Source organism: Dothidotthia symphoricarpi (genome assembly GCF_010015815.1).
Source record: "Dothidotthia symphoricarpi CBS 119687 unplaced genomic scaffold P153scaffold_18, whole genome shotgun sequence".
Taxonomy (NCBI): Eukaryota; Fungi; Ascomycota; class Dothideomycetes; order Pleosporales; family Dothidotthiaceae; genus Dothidotthia; species Dothidotthia symphoricarpi.
In genome coordinates, this window is record NW_022985025.1 from 474416 (window position 1) to 488568 (window position 14153).

Here is a 14153-nt window from a genome sequence, read left to right on the forward strand (position 1 = left end):
TTGCGAACGTGGAGACGTAGTCGCGTTGAACCCATATTTTCAGGTAGGATTTCTTGCCTGGGTTGTCGAAAGGTGAGAAAGTTCCGAGCAGAGTCGATAAGTCGAATTCGTCCCGTGTGCTGCTGGTGGAGGAGAAGACGACTTGCAAATGCCGCACGTATTGTGACTTAGATATGTGGAAGAGCGACTCGGCCTGGGCATTAGCTTCGTCGATGTTGGTGAACGGACGCGAGACGGGCTCGGCAGCAGCGCTGTCGTTCTCTTGCTGCGAACCAGCCCATATTTTATGAAAAATTGAGTACTCGAAATAAGGTTCTGCATCGTTGGCAGTATTTGGTGTTGTGGAGATGATTACGATGTCTCTAGGTTGTGTTTCGATGATGGTCGATTGCCCTGACTTGTGAGTTGTTGGTGTAAGGGCTGGAGCCGCTACGGAGTTTGGAGGAATGATAGCTGGAGGCTTGGGTGGAAAACTAGCCTCGGCCTTGTAAATAGTAGGTGTTGTATTCTGATCAGGATTGGGTTTCGTAGGTGCTGCCACTGGATTATCTATTTCCTTCGAAATATGTTCCGACTGCCCAGCATTCCCGTTGTTTTTGATGACATTGTTGCTGACAGTGATATACCCTGCACCCTGAAGTTCTGCACTGTGTGGAGATTCTGTATCTGTTACATACTGAGTAGTATCTGACTTCACAGCTTTAGCCAACGTTTGGTCAGAGTGAGCAGAACCTGGCGAGCTCGCAGCCGTGAAAGTAGTAACCGAGAGTGTAGAAGCTGTTTTTGGAATAACCACCGAAGATCCTAGAGCTGTAGGCGGAGCTACAGATGGTGTTGGTTCTGCCACTCGATCAGAATGTGGTTTCGGCGCAGGGCGAACAATTGGCAAGGTAGGCGTCGTTATTGAGACCACGGCCGCCGTAGGAATTGCTTTGGCATGTGGGGGAACTTGGGGGATACTCTGCGAATTCTGCTGTTGCGACCCCTGTGTAGTAAGAAGAGAGGTTGCGGCTTTGCTGGGTTCTCCTGATGTAGTTGCTGAGGGTGCGTTGGGATGGGGTTTGGCTGACAAGGAAAGCTGAGTGGCGGCGAGTGTAGTCGGTAGATTGGATGAAGTCAGTACCGCTTTGGACATGGCATTCTGTGGCTTGAGCTGCGTGATAGGTTCTGGCTGCGCTATAACTACCGGCTTTTGAGCTCCACTCATCATCGCTGGGGTGGACTTGGGCGAAGCAGCCAAATTTGCGATAGATTTGGCTCTGCTTTTAGTGTCCACAACCGGTCGTGGAGCAGTTGATAACAGTCCAGAAACCATAACGGGTTCTTTGGGCGGTAAAGTATTCTCATTAGATCCGTTGGTGATTTCTCGTACCTTTTGTTTTTGAGACATCTGTGTGTTATGTGATATAGAAGAATTCATAATTGCTGTACCGGTAGTTTCGAGCTTCAGCTGTCGTTCTCGAGAAGCTGATGTCGTGAGAGTAGACTGGGAGGGTTTGGCACTGGCAGTCAGGTTATATGGTCGGTTTTGGACGGGCTGAGAACGGCACACTGATTTATTTGTATTTGTCGCTGGTGAACTTCGGACTGACTGTTTGACAAGATCTGTCTGGGAAGATTGGTCGTTGATGCCCTGGGCAATGACGTGCAGTTGATTCGCTCTTCCACTTCTCTGAGTCTGGGATGAAGTGAACTCTGATGTCATGTTGGGGTGCTCACTCTGCCGGACTCCGCTCTTGCGAATCTGTTGATCGAGGGCTCCAGCAGTTTGTGCAGCCTTCATCGTGGTCAAAAGATTCTGCGAATGGCTTCTAGCTGCGAAGTTATGTGGGGTGGCAGCAGTTGATGTTTGATTTGCCGGCACTTTCGCACCTACATTACTGACTGGTTTCTTCAACTGTGTCTCGGAGTTGATCATCGGGCCTTCGGCCATCGCTGGCCGTTGTCCCGATCTTGAAGCTATATGACTTAACGTGACCGTACCGTTTGGTCTGTGTTTCGCGTCCTTGGAAGCCGAAGTCATTGCAAAGTCTTGCTTTCTTTGGGTACCTGGCTGAACCGAAGCTTCTCGTGGTGCAACAAACGTGCTACCTCGCTTCTGCCCATGTGCATCATTTGTTACAGAACCATTCGCGGTCACACTCCGTGCCGGCAACCTATCACCCTTGATGTAATTCGGATTTGCAGGAGCTCGCTGTTCATTGATATAGCTCGTTGGGTTTGGAGCGAGTCGATGCGGTGATGCACTAACACGAGATATGGTCGATGATTGTTTGGTTGCGGATGGTTGCGGTCGCTGAGTTGGGGTAAAGTTGCCTTTCTTTCCCAAAAGCAATCTCAGACGATCCCGGTTTAGAGATCTGGCTGGCAGAGGCGCTGGGTCTGCCTTCCTACCTTGAATACTGGCTTTTGGTGACCTGGGTGGCGGCACCATCGATATTGAATCTTCTTCTTCATGGCTCGTGTCACTCTCGCTACTCTCGTCGTCGCTAGAGTCTTCGTCCTCGTCGCTGGACTCAATGATAAAACCCCCTTTGGTCTTTGGTCGTTTGGCATTCATTACTAAAGCAGTCGGAGATGCAGGCCGCTTCTTCATCATTGAGGAGTTCGTATTGACAGAATTTGTATGGAGGAAGGACCTGATATTGGAACCGCCGTGTCTGGAGTTCATCGCTGCACTGGGTAGTGGGCCTTTGAGATGCTTAACACTCAGATGATGTTGCTTGTTTGGATGTGAGGGTTGATGTGTTGGGACGATGGAGGTGCGATTGTGCGGCAAATCATTGACGGCCGAGGGCTTGCCCGAAAATTGTCTCTTCGGCTGTTCAGAGAGCTTTGGTAGGTCAGAAAGCTTGCCATGAAATCTCCGACGTTGTGTATCACTCGGGCCTGTGCCGTCCTCGCTATCGCTCTCTACGAACTCTGCTGACTTGTATTTGCTGGTGGGCCTGCTGTTGCGAGCGAGCTTCTTCTTTTCTCTGTTGGTAGTACGTTGTTCTTCCTCTTGGTCACTTGAAGAGTATCCGATGAACTGGCCGAGACGTGAGGAGCTGGGAGACGAGAATTGTTGACCAGTTGGGGTGGGCGATTGTTTGGCGATTAGCGAAGTAGAAAGCTTCGAGTGAGATTTGCTAGGATTGCAGTTTGGTAAGTAATTGGGCGCTGGGACCTGATCTACGTTGTAGGGGCTTGTATTAGAGGTGAGAGAGCTAGCCGAGGGCGCCATGCTGGAAGTCTGAGAGTGCCAATTGTAATTCTCTTTCGCCAAACTTTGACGATAACTCTTCGCACGAGTCAGGTAATATCAAACGGCCGGTTGCTTCGAGGAGTCAGCGTTGTGTTCTTGCAGTCGTCCTCTGACGATGATTCTGCCTGTCAATGGACGTTAGTTTGCCATCCATCTGAGATGCAATATTAACAACCCTTAGCCTTGATACAGTCCACAGTCAGGCCAACGTTGACCGACAGTTCCTCGGGTGTAGGTGCGTGAAACCCTGGGGAGTAGTAATTCCTCAGTATTCGCTGACGAAAGAATCTGACAAACCGAAACAACACCTAACTACCTCTATGAGGACGACCTGATCGATGAGTGGCCGGTATTGCTGAAAGAGGCAAACGTAGTCTATGACTTCGAAGACCTGAGTTTAGTAAAGTCCAACATAACATGCTGTTAGCATTGAAAGTGTGGTACAAGTCTGGATTACATGGTGCTGTGACACGATCACGCGAAGCATGAGAGAGTAGGTCTACTCTTCAAACGAATCACACGGTTAACATCTCATTGAAAAGACATCGTATTGGTTGTTGTGATCCCGCCAAACGGCTTGCATGCTCGATAACCCCGAAGTGCAAACAGAGACTTGGTGTTTGATCCCGCGGCGGTGCGAGGACGCGGAAATGCAGCAAGGTAACTGCTTATGTCAGTCAAGGGCCAGTCCTCGAGCACGCTATGGTGAACTAGAAGTCTGTCCATCTGGGTCAACAAGTTCCATCGGCTATGATACATTTCGAAATAGCACAGTGCTGAAATCAGTGATCTCTGAGCTCTTGCGTGTTCAACCAGGGGAAATATTGCACCGCTCTGGGCTGCTCATCGCCAAAAGCAGGTGAAACTTCGAGTCGACAGCGCGGTTTGCGTTCTGAACGCGTCATGAAGTTGCATTCCCTCGCCGACATCGATGAAAGTTGTTGTGCAGTCGTTCATAACATCACGAGTGCCATGTCAAAGTCCAACACGCCCGGAATCATCACGAGATCTGACGGGAAAAGTCTGCCGAGGCGATATGAGATGAGGTTGAATGTGAGGAAGTCGCGTCGCACAGCTTAGTAATTTCAAATTTACTAGCGCGTTCCCCCACTTCATCTTCAATTTCGAGGTCCGTGTACTGACGCACATACGCGAGACGCGGCCGACTTCGAGCATGGCAGAAACTGATATTGCCTCCGGCGTCCCAGTTCCTGAAAAGGCATTGCGGGACCTGGCGAAGAATGTGTCCAGAAACCTGCCGAACTTTTCAGAGCAAGAGCCAGCCGTTGGTGTGAAGTAAGGATGCAAAGTCCGTGAAATTTGAGTTGTCACGACGGGTAGTACTGACGCTGGATTAGAGGGCTGCGCGACATTATCACCCCCGTACTGGAAACTGCAGATCTGCCAGATCTAGGCCCTGGTCATCGAGCGGCTGCATCTAATGCACTGTGTGCGATCATCGAGTTCTGCCAAGTCTCCAACACTGAATATGCCCGCAGTGCTCTTTTGGAAGACTTCATATGGCTCCGGCTCTTCGAAATATATCTGCAAAGGTCCGATGATGCCAAAGGAAAATCTATGAGGCAGATGCTTCTAGTTCTTACAAGTGTTATTACGAAAGATCAAAGCCAACGTGCATTAGAGCTTCGAAACCAGGCCACAACTACCTTTCTGGACATCATCTGCCAACGACAAGACCGTGTCAAAGTCAAGCCAGCCTTACAGGGCTTGGCACATTTCCTGTTAAGAGATGTTGCCTCGATCTCCCAGCTAATCGAGATATATGAGCAATTGCTGGAGCAATCTTCAAGTGGGCTCGGAAAGACTGCATCCTCTTCGACTTTGTTTGAGGCTTTCCTCGCATGGATTGTTCATCACGACACTTCGCTCTCCGCTGGAAATTTGGTGAAGAATTTTCTTATCCAAGCCCGGCGCCTACCTGATGATAGTACTCTCACGGACGACGATAATATTTCCCCTTTCTGGATCGAACCAGTAGTTCGAACATTACATTACTGGCCGGATCGTGTACAGGAGTTCAAGACGCATGTCTTTCCGCATTGCTTCCTTCCGAACATCGATGAATATATGCGATTCCTCTCTTATCTACACTTTGGTTTGCATGTGCAGCCGAAAGGTGCACTGTGTGATCAGCTGCGGGTCTACGAATCCCATGAAAATGGACTGGATGAATCTGAAGAATTCAGGATCCTACTGGCAGCCATACAAGCCGGAAAAGAGTTGACTATCATCCGAGATAGCGGTAGGTCCAAGGTTCAAATTCAGAAACACAGATGACGACTTACCTTCTCGTAGACCATCGCATTTGCGATACTATTGATGTTCGAGATGGTGCTATCTACTTGCCCAACGAAATCTTTGGTGGGTGGATGTCACATCACAAACCTGAAGTCAGACTTGCTGGGATGTTCCTTTCCGTGTACTCTACGGCGACAACAAAACCTGTACCGCGGGGAGTTTTCAAATCGTTGAAGCGCAATCTCATCCATCTACATACAGAGACTGATGCCAACTTCCGCCGAGAAGTGCATGGCTATACCCAAAAACTCTTCGACCGACTGAGGGCCAGTACAGCCATGCTCTCAAAGGGGAAGTCCAAGAGTGGAGCCACGATGAACAACCGGCTTCCTCTTCCCAGAGAGTGCTTCAGGCAGAACACATCGCTTTCGAAGTACTCGTCGCAAGATCCGCTGATCGAGTCCCTGACTTTCGTTGTGTGGTACATACGCTTCTTGGAGTGGGAGCTGCGCCCAACTGCATCCTACCAAAGACGCATAACAGCGCTACGGTCACTGACTATCGTTCTTCGGTCTGGAATAGATCCTGGCGTGCCGCATTCCCACCTGTCCAAGTCGGCGCAGGGACAGTTAACTTGGGCCCATGGTCTTCAAACTTCCAACGACAGATTGGTCCGAGTTCTATTGGATCTCATCTTGGACCCCTTCGACGACGTCAGAGACGCAGCCGTCTCAATACTGCAGATGTGCTTAGAAGCGTTGCCGGACACGCAAAAGAACGCTGTGATGGCGACACTGCCTCGCTTTCTTTCTCGTGCAGAAACCGTAATGCTCCGTACAGGACGGGCTGACCAAGCAGATGGCGTTGCTCGAGCCTACTCGTTGATCTTCTCGCTAGCCACAGACAGCTCTGCCGACTCAAGCGACTCGCCCTTTTCGTCCAAACTTGGGGTGTTCAAATATTTGAAGACACAGTTGGATCAAACTCTTGATATAGCCCACAAGAATCTGTCAGAGGCTGTGGACGGACGTCCAGTTCATGGGACGTTCGCTGCGTTGAGGTATGTGAAGTAGTCTCTGGCAAGAGCACAAGCACTAACATCTGCTAGGTATATCGTCGATCAGGACCAATTCTACTCGGCTTTGTCAGGCATGCCGATCGAAACCTTTGGCAAATGGAAGCAATTCCATGACGACATAGTGGGAAGCTTTGAGTCACTCTGGCTATGTATCCATCATGTTTTATGTGCTGATGCGCCAGAGGGACATGTACCTGAAGAGATGGAAGAGGAGGCCAGCCTTGACACGAAGGAAATCTTGAGTTACTCGTGGAGAGGTTTGAAAGAAGCTAGGTATGTATCCATTTGCAGGTGTTTACAACTTCAACTAACATGTGCAGCGTCTTACTTCGGACCGTGATCTCGAAGGCGCCAATTGGCAACGATGATCGCGCGCTCATCACTCCCGAGTACTTTGACAAGCTAGGCCGATTGTGTTTTACGCAACTCCTAGAACTCCGCCATCGCGGTGCGTTCTCGACTGTGGCCCAAACCTTTGCAGTGTTTTGCCGTCGTTGCGCAACATCCAACATCGCTTCGCTTCGAGCCCTGCCGGACACTTGGTATCGGGTATGTACATGTTATCGATGCAACCATGCGTGACTGACCGTGCCAGGAAACCCTTCGCTCAATGCATGACAAAGCAGGAGCAATCACTCGGAGATCTGCAGGTATCCCAGCACTTATGTCAGGTATCATTGCTGCGGAACCACCGTCGGGGGGCAAGTTCCTCCAACGTGCGATGAAAGATCTCATCGCCGAAGCATCTGCCGAAGCACAAAATGAGAATATCGAAGAGAGTCGTCTACCTCAAGTGCATGCATTGAATTGCATCAAGGAAATCTTCACTACTTCTCGGCTCAGCGTGGCTTCGGAGGCGTATATTGGACAGGGCCTTGAGCTGGCCTCGAAGACACTAAATTCAAATATGTAAGCGGACCTCTCAATGAGACTTCAGGTACGAGCTAATATTTCCCCTAGATGGCCAATCCGCAATTGCAGTCTCATGCTATTTAAAGCCTTGATTGAGAGGCTGCTAGGCAGCGATGAAGCACAGGACTGGAAAGAACGCGACCGGGCAAAGACTTCGCGATTCTCATACGACAACTACCCCAGCCTAGTTGGGATTCTCACCGACCTTCTTGATCCAAATGGACCGCTGAAGAAATCGATCGAGGGCACAAGTGAAAGTAGCTCACCTTTTGACCTCCACGGAGCCGAAGGAGTGTTTCCTGCACTTCAAATTTTGCGACAAGCCCGGCCTCCGGACGCGGACCTTGGCCCTATTCTGAAATCAGTCGAGAAACTGCTTGCGAGTCCGCACTGGCACCTCCGCGATATGGCTGCGCGGACGGTGGTGTCACTGCGCTCCTCGCATCAACTGCGGGATGCTGCTTTCTCAATGTTGGACACGGTACCCAGCTCGACTAATACGCAACATGGCGTGTTGCTAGCTGTCAAATACATGCTTAGGAAGCTGATGCATAGCCTCGCAAATCTTGGTGAGTCTGCCAGTCTTTCTTTTATAGTATTCGCGCACTCGTCCGAAGTAAAGCAACAGAAAACTGACTCCTTGTAGATGTACAGACAATCGAAGATTTGATGGCAGACCTTACCGTCGCTGCTGGGAGGTGGTACGTCGCAAGTAATTGCCCTTTCATCAGGTCCGCTTTTCTTGACATCGTGAGCCTGTGTGGTATGTCTGTTCTGCAACGACAAGAACATGATTCAACATTGAACGCATGGAGTACTCTCACCGCGGCGGTCTCGATAGGACCAGAGTACGCTTTAGGCGTCAGCAAGGGTGAGGATGGAGCTTTACTCCGAGGCTCACTGGCACAGTTATTCTTCATCGATCGCACAATACTCCGAAACGACACTCTCTCCCTTATGGTATCCGACGAGTACCAAAGCATCGGCGACGCCCTCGCACTGCTCGCGGCCGAGGATCCGGACACATGCTGCACCGCGCTCGACACACTCGCCACCATCATCCAGCTAAAAGCCTCCAACAGTCCAGTCCTACCCATCTCGTTAATCCTGTCACACATCCACCACCTCGTCCTCTCCGCCACAGACGCCGAAGTCCTCTCCGCAGCCCAAGCCGTCCTCGCAGACGCACTGACAAACCCCTACTTACAACCCGCCTTCTTCAGCCTAACCACCCAGTCGCAAATCCTATCCACCCTCACAACCCTCGAAACCCAATACCTCGCCGCCCCACCCTCAAACACGCAATCCGCCCTACACCTACAAGCCTTCTTCCTCGACCGTGCCTTCTCCACACACCCCACCTCGCGCCGCCCCATCCTGGGCATAATCGCGCGCTACATCCGCATCCTCCGCACAACCATAACAGATACAACACCCTTCCCCACGCGCTTCGCAGCCGCCCAATCCCTCGCCGCACTAACCCACACTTGGACACTGAGCCCAACCTCAAAAGCAACAAGCCCCTTACTCCTCGCGCTATCCCTACTCCTACTCGACCTGCTCCATGACGATGATGACGAGATCCGCGACGTGGCTGCCCTTGCAGCTGGGACGCTTCTGCGCGCCCACGTAAATGTAGACGTGGAAAACGCACCCCCCCTCCTGACCGCACACCGTCTAGCGTCTTTCCTCACCACCGCCTTCCCCGCCTCAAAAGATCTACAAAAAGAAGCACTCCGCCGCCTCACAGCCACAAACCCGTTGTTCACCCCACGCTTCGCTGAAGTCCTGGCAAGGGAGCGTAAAACAGATACCGCCCTCTTCGCAACGGAGAAACAGAACCTCTTCACGGACGACGCGCTGATTGCTAGCCTGTGGGGTCGCGTCGCGTCTTGTATGCCGGCATGTGCGACGCAGGAGCTGCGCGCGTGGACACTCGATGCTCTCGCTGTTTTGCAGCGCACTGCTAGGACGGAGGAAGATGGCGCGTTGGGATGGTGCGGGAAGAGCGAGGTGTTTGCGTTGGTTTTGCGGGTTTTGGGCGCGGGGGGAGTTTTACTTCGTTCCGGGGAGAAGGAGAGGGAGGGGGTGATGAGGGGGTTGGGAGTGTTTGCGGATGTGGGGGAGAGGGGGGGTGTGCATGGGTTGGTGCTTGAGCGGGTTGGGGGGATGGTTGAGGGGGAGGTGGTAAGGGGGTTGAGGGGGGTTTATGGCGGGATGAGGGGGAGCGGGTTGCTTTGACGAAGAGGATGGTGGGGGAAAGACGAAATAGGGTATTCGATGGCGACTACTTCTGACCAACTATGCATGGCGCGATGTTAACGCCAATCCCAACCCCAACGCCATGACCTATCTCTACACAAAAACAACATCCCATCCCATGAAGTACCATCACCGCGGCTTCCGATACCGCCCCTGCATCATCTCCGCCTTCAGCGCATCCTGCTGATCCGGCAACGGCCCCCTCCGCCTCACACCATCTTTACCCACCTGCCCCTGCCCCTGCCCCGCCCCATTCTGCCCCTGACTCTGCAGAAAACCCGGCGGCGGCGCCACAATCCCGCCCTGCGACGGCGGCGGAGGGGGGAACCCCGGAAACGCGCCCGCGGGGAACCCAGGCGGCATCCCGGGCGGCATGGCAGGCATACCCGGTATCCCTGGCGGGAAAGCGAAGTTCGGCGGGGGCCCGGGGGGGAAGGGGGGTACGCCGTTTGGAGGTGGGGGTGCGTGGGCGTTTGGAGGGAAGGGTGGAGGGAGGGCGCCGGATTGGATGAGTTGGGCTATGCGGGAGGGGTCCATTGCGGCTGGGAAGGGGAGGGGTGGGTGTCCGGTTACGTTTATGCCAGCCATTGGGGGAGGAGGAGGGACGGGGAGGGGGACAGGCATACCGCCGATGCCGGGCAGGGCGCTGGAGGACCCGTCTGGAGCGGCGTTGAGACCTGGGAGGGAGAGGCCTGGCGGCATGAAGGGGAGGGTGGTTGGGGTGCGCGAGGGGAGTTTCTGGTCGACGAGCCCTTCTGCTTCGTCTTCGGCTTCTTGCTCCTCTTCCTCGCGCATCTGGCGGCGGCCCTGGCCGCGGTCGTAGGTGCCTTGTGCTTCGGCGGCGGCTTGGCCGATGTGGTAGCGGTCGTTGACGTAGGAGGTGTCGCCGGGGCGGGGGCGGGTCCAGAAGCGTGTGACGCGGTCGTTTGAGCCGGAGGCGAGGATGTGGCCCAGGGGGTGCCAGTCGAGGGTCCAGACGGTGAAGTCGTGGGCGTACTGCAGGCTGTGGGCGGGGTAGATGGCCTGGGCGGGGGCGTTGTGGGGGTCGGCCGAGTCGTAGGGGGAGATGGAGGGGGGCTGGCCGGGCGGCGGGTTCTGCTCGTCCAGCAGGTAGTGGTGGATGCTGCCGTCGACGCCACCCGTGGAGAGCAGGTTCTTGTGCATGGGGTGCCAGGCCATGGTGATGATGTCCTTTTCGTGGCCGCGCAGCAGCAGCACGTCGCGCATCATGCGCAGGTCGAAGATGCGGGCCGTGTGGTCGCGGGCGCACGTGGCGAGCAGGTTACCCTGGACGGGCTCGAAGAGGGTCTTGGAGATGGGGTTCTTGTGGCCGTGCAGCGTCGACAGACAGCGGGCGGTGCGCGGGTCCCAGAACTTGACCTGGTGGTCCTTGGAGCCCGAGACCAGCAGCCCCTTGTGCGGGTGCCAGTCGACCGACTTGACCTCCCAGCCGTGCCCCGTCAGCGTCGACTCCTCGGCGCTCGAGGCAAAGTCCCAGATCTTCAGCGTCGTGTCGTCGGCGCACGTGACGAACTTGGAGTCGGTGGGCGCGATGGCGAGCCCACGTACCGCCTCGGAGTGGGCCTGGACCTCCTTGACGTTGTTGAAGTTGGTCTGCCAGTACTTGACGACACCCGTCTGGTCGGCCGACAGCAGCCAGTCGTCGGTGTGGGTGTACTCGACGGCGCGGATGGCGGCGTCGTGGGCCTGCATGATGGTCTCGAAGTTGAAGCCCATGCCGTTCCACAGGGTGAACTCGCCGCTGGTGGAGCCCGTGAGCAGGCGGCGGCCCTCGGGCGTCCACTTGACCACGTTGATGGGGTGCTTGACCTTGTTGAGCGACGAGTGCACGGCTTTGGCGGGAATCGACTCGGCGGCGCTGGCGAGGCGGGCGGCGGGCGGCGCCATGTCGACGATGTAGCTTGCGCTGGGCCGCTCCATCTCTGCCACGGCCGCGTTCTTGTAGCGCGGGCGGCGGTTGCGCATCCATTGGACTGTCGTGGCGCCGTAGTCGGTGACGGCTCCTGCAGACAGAACATGGTCAGCCTGGCTCTGCCCTCGGACGGTCTACAGCCGTGTACATACGCTTTGGGCGCGGGCGGCCTGCATCGTACTGGTGGGCGTGGTACTCGCGCTCCATGGTGGGGATGGCTGCCCGACGCGTGGGATGCGGGAGGGGACGGCGAGTGGGCGCGCGACAGGACGCGATTGACGGGGGAGAGAGTCGAGTGGGTGGCTTCACATGTTCGTGTCAAGCTCTACCGCGCTGCTTTGTCGCGGAGCTCGAGCCATGCAGTATCACCAGCCACAACGGAGCGCCACACGGAGGAGCCACACGGAGAGCCACAGCTAACGTTAAAGCAAAGTCCCAACGGTTCATGGTTCATGCAGGCTGGCGTAACCCGCATCACCCCGCAGGCCGCCCAGCAGAGGGGCAACTCAACAAATCCCTTCCCCAACGCCTGGTTATCTGCCCGTCCACCCAGGCCAGCCATGGCACACATGCTCGCCGTCCCCTTCTCTCCGGCACGGCTTACCCACGAGCCTCGGTCATTCGACTGTCATCCCCGTCCGCCCATTTGACCACGCACCCCTACTCGTGCCATTGAGTTTTGCACGAGACATTGCGACTTTCGACTCTCCCATTGAATACTTCATACTCCATCGCAGCACTCGAGTCTCCCGCCCAGCATGGTTTCACTCGTCGAGACCGTCACGTCGACAACCACCGACCTGCGAGCCAACTCCTCCGTCCACCGCAGGCCGACTGCCGACCAGAAAGGCAAGAACGTCAAGAGCACCGCTCAGCGCTCCCGCGACACAAAGTACCGCCATGTCTTTGCCACGCACTCGCAGAAGCGCCCGTCCACTCTCAGTCAGGACGCGGAGACCACGCCCAGCTTTATAGGATTCCGAAATCTCATGATTCTGGTCCTCATCTTCTCCAACCTGCGATTGATGATTGTGAACTACAAAAAGGTAGCCTCGACAAAACCAACTTCCCCTCCATCGCTGACTCCCCCAGTACGGCGTCCTGATCTGCATCAGCTGCCACGATTACAGCCGCTCCGACGTCGTCACCGGCCTGCTGCTCTACCTCCTCGTCCCCGCCCACCTGTTCGTCACGTACCTGATAGAACTCGCAGCAGCCTGGCAAGCAGACAAAGCCTACAAGCGGATAACAGCAGAAAAGGGCGAGGACACGCAGGCCAAGTACGCGGCGGCACTGCGAAGCTTCAACTCGACCTGGTACATTGTCGCCTTCTTCCACAGCGTCAATGCCATCTGCAACCTCTCTATTGCGACGTACTTTGTCTACTACAACATCTACCACCCAGGCATTGGCACGTTGTGCGAGTTCCACGCCGTCATCGTCTTCCTCAAGTGTGCTTCGTATGCGCTTACCAACCGCGACTTGCGCCATGCCTATCTGCACCCCAAGCAAGCCGACCCGCTGCCTGAGCTGTACAAGACTTGTCCATACCCGCTGAACATCAACATGGAAAACCTCTGCTACTTCTGGTGGGCGCCGACACTCGTCTACCAGCCCGTCTATCCCCGCACCGACAAGATCCGCTGGGTCTTCGTCTTCAAGCGCCTAGCCGAAGTCGCCGGTCTCAGCATCGTCATCTGGATCGCGTCCGCCCAGTACGCCGCACCACTACTCCGGAACTCACTAGACAAGATCCTAACACTCAACCTCACCTCCATCGTCGAGCGCGTCATGAAGCTCTCCACCATCTCCGTCTTCTGCTGGCTCTGCGGCTTCTTCGCCCTCTTCCAATCCTCGCTCAACGCGCTCGCTGAGATTATGAAATTCGGCGACCGCGAATTCTACGGCGACTGGTGGAACGTAAGCAGCATCCGCTCCTACTGGACAACCTGGAACAAGCCAGTCACAAACTTCATGCGCCGCCACATCTACTCCCCGCTCGTCGGCCGCGGGTGTCCCCCCGCACTCGCACAGTTCATCGTCTTCTTCTTCTCCGGCGTCCTGCATGAGCTGCTCGTTGGCGTCCCCACGCATAATATCATCGGCGTGGCGTTTGCGGGTATGATGCTCCAGATTCCTATGATTGTGCTCACGGATGCCATGCAGAAGGTTAGCTGGGCGAGGGGGAAGGTCGCGGGTAATATGATCTTTTGGGTTAGCTTTTGTTTGGTGGGCCAGCCGCTTGCGGCGCTGCTGTATTTTTTTGCGTGGCAGGCTAAGTATGGGAGTGTGAGTAGGCAGTTTCGGGATGCTGCGCTGTTGGGGTTTTTGAAGCGGTAGGTAGTTGACGTGGTGTGATTTAGTGGATGTTTGCTCGTTTCAATGTATTGCGGGAGCGATTATTTTCTCATTCAATCATAACACCGTGCATTACACCCCCCCATCCTCTCCCCTCACCCAAT

At 54.8% G+C, this 14153-nt stretch overlaps 3 protein-coding genes across 3 annotated transcripts; 2 read left to right on the top strand and 1 right to left on the bottom strand.

The window, feature by feature from the left end:
• Nucleotides 1–4421: 4421 nt before the first annotated feature.
• Nucleotides 4422–9737, top strand: P153DRAFT_425326 (uncharacterized protein; the record flags this gene model as incomplete). Its single annotated transcript, XM_033672539.1, has 8 exons — nucleotides 4422–4543; nucleotides 4606–5510; nucleotides 5564–6566; nucleotides 6615–6857; nucleotides 6905–7133; nucleotides 7180–7493; nucleotides 7545–8065; nucleotides 8143–9737. The coding sequence occupies 8 exons, from the start codon at nucleotides 4422–4424 to the stop codon at nucleotides 9735–9737; spliced, it is 4932 nt and encodes a 1643-aa protein (XP_033520524.1).
• Nucleotides 9738–9750: 13 nt separating this feature from the next.
• Nucleotides 9751–12035, bottom strand: P153DRAFT_369489 (WD40 repeat-like protein). Its single transcript, XM_033668789.1, has one exon. The coding sequence runs from the start codon at nucleotides 11742–11744 to the stop codon at nucleotides 9888–9890; it is 1857 nt and encodes a 618-aa protein (XP_033520525.1). The 5' UTR covers nucleotides 11745–12035; the 3' UTR covers nucleotides 9751–9887.
• Nucleotides 12036–12160: 125 nt separating this feature from the next.
• On the top strand, nucleotides 12161–14031 carry P153DRAFT_347069 (uncharacterized protein; the record flags this gene model as incomplete). The annotated part of the gene is made up of 2 exons (XM_033666151.1): nucleotides 12161–12737; nucleotides 12784–14031. Exons 1-2 carry the CDS (start codon nucleotides 12450–12452, stop codon nucleotides 14029–14031), a joined length of 1536 nt encoding a protein of 511 aa, XP_033520526.1. The 5' UTR covers nucleotides 12161–12449.
• Nucleotides 14032–14153: the final 122 nt, after the last annotated feature.

Bases quoted from the DNA above. Each gene is read 5' to 3' on its own strand.
- P153DRAFT_369489 (XM_033668789.1), bottom strand. From the start codon at position 11,744: ATGCGCAACCGCCGCCCGCGCTACAAGAACGCGGCCGTGGCAGAGATG.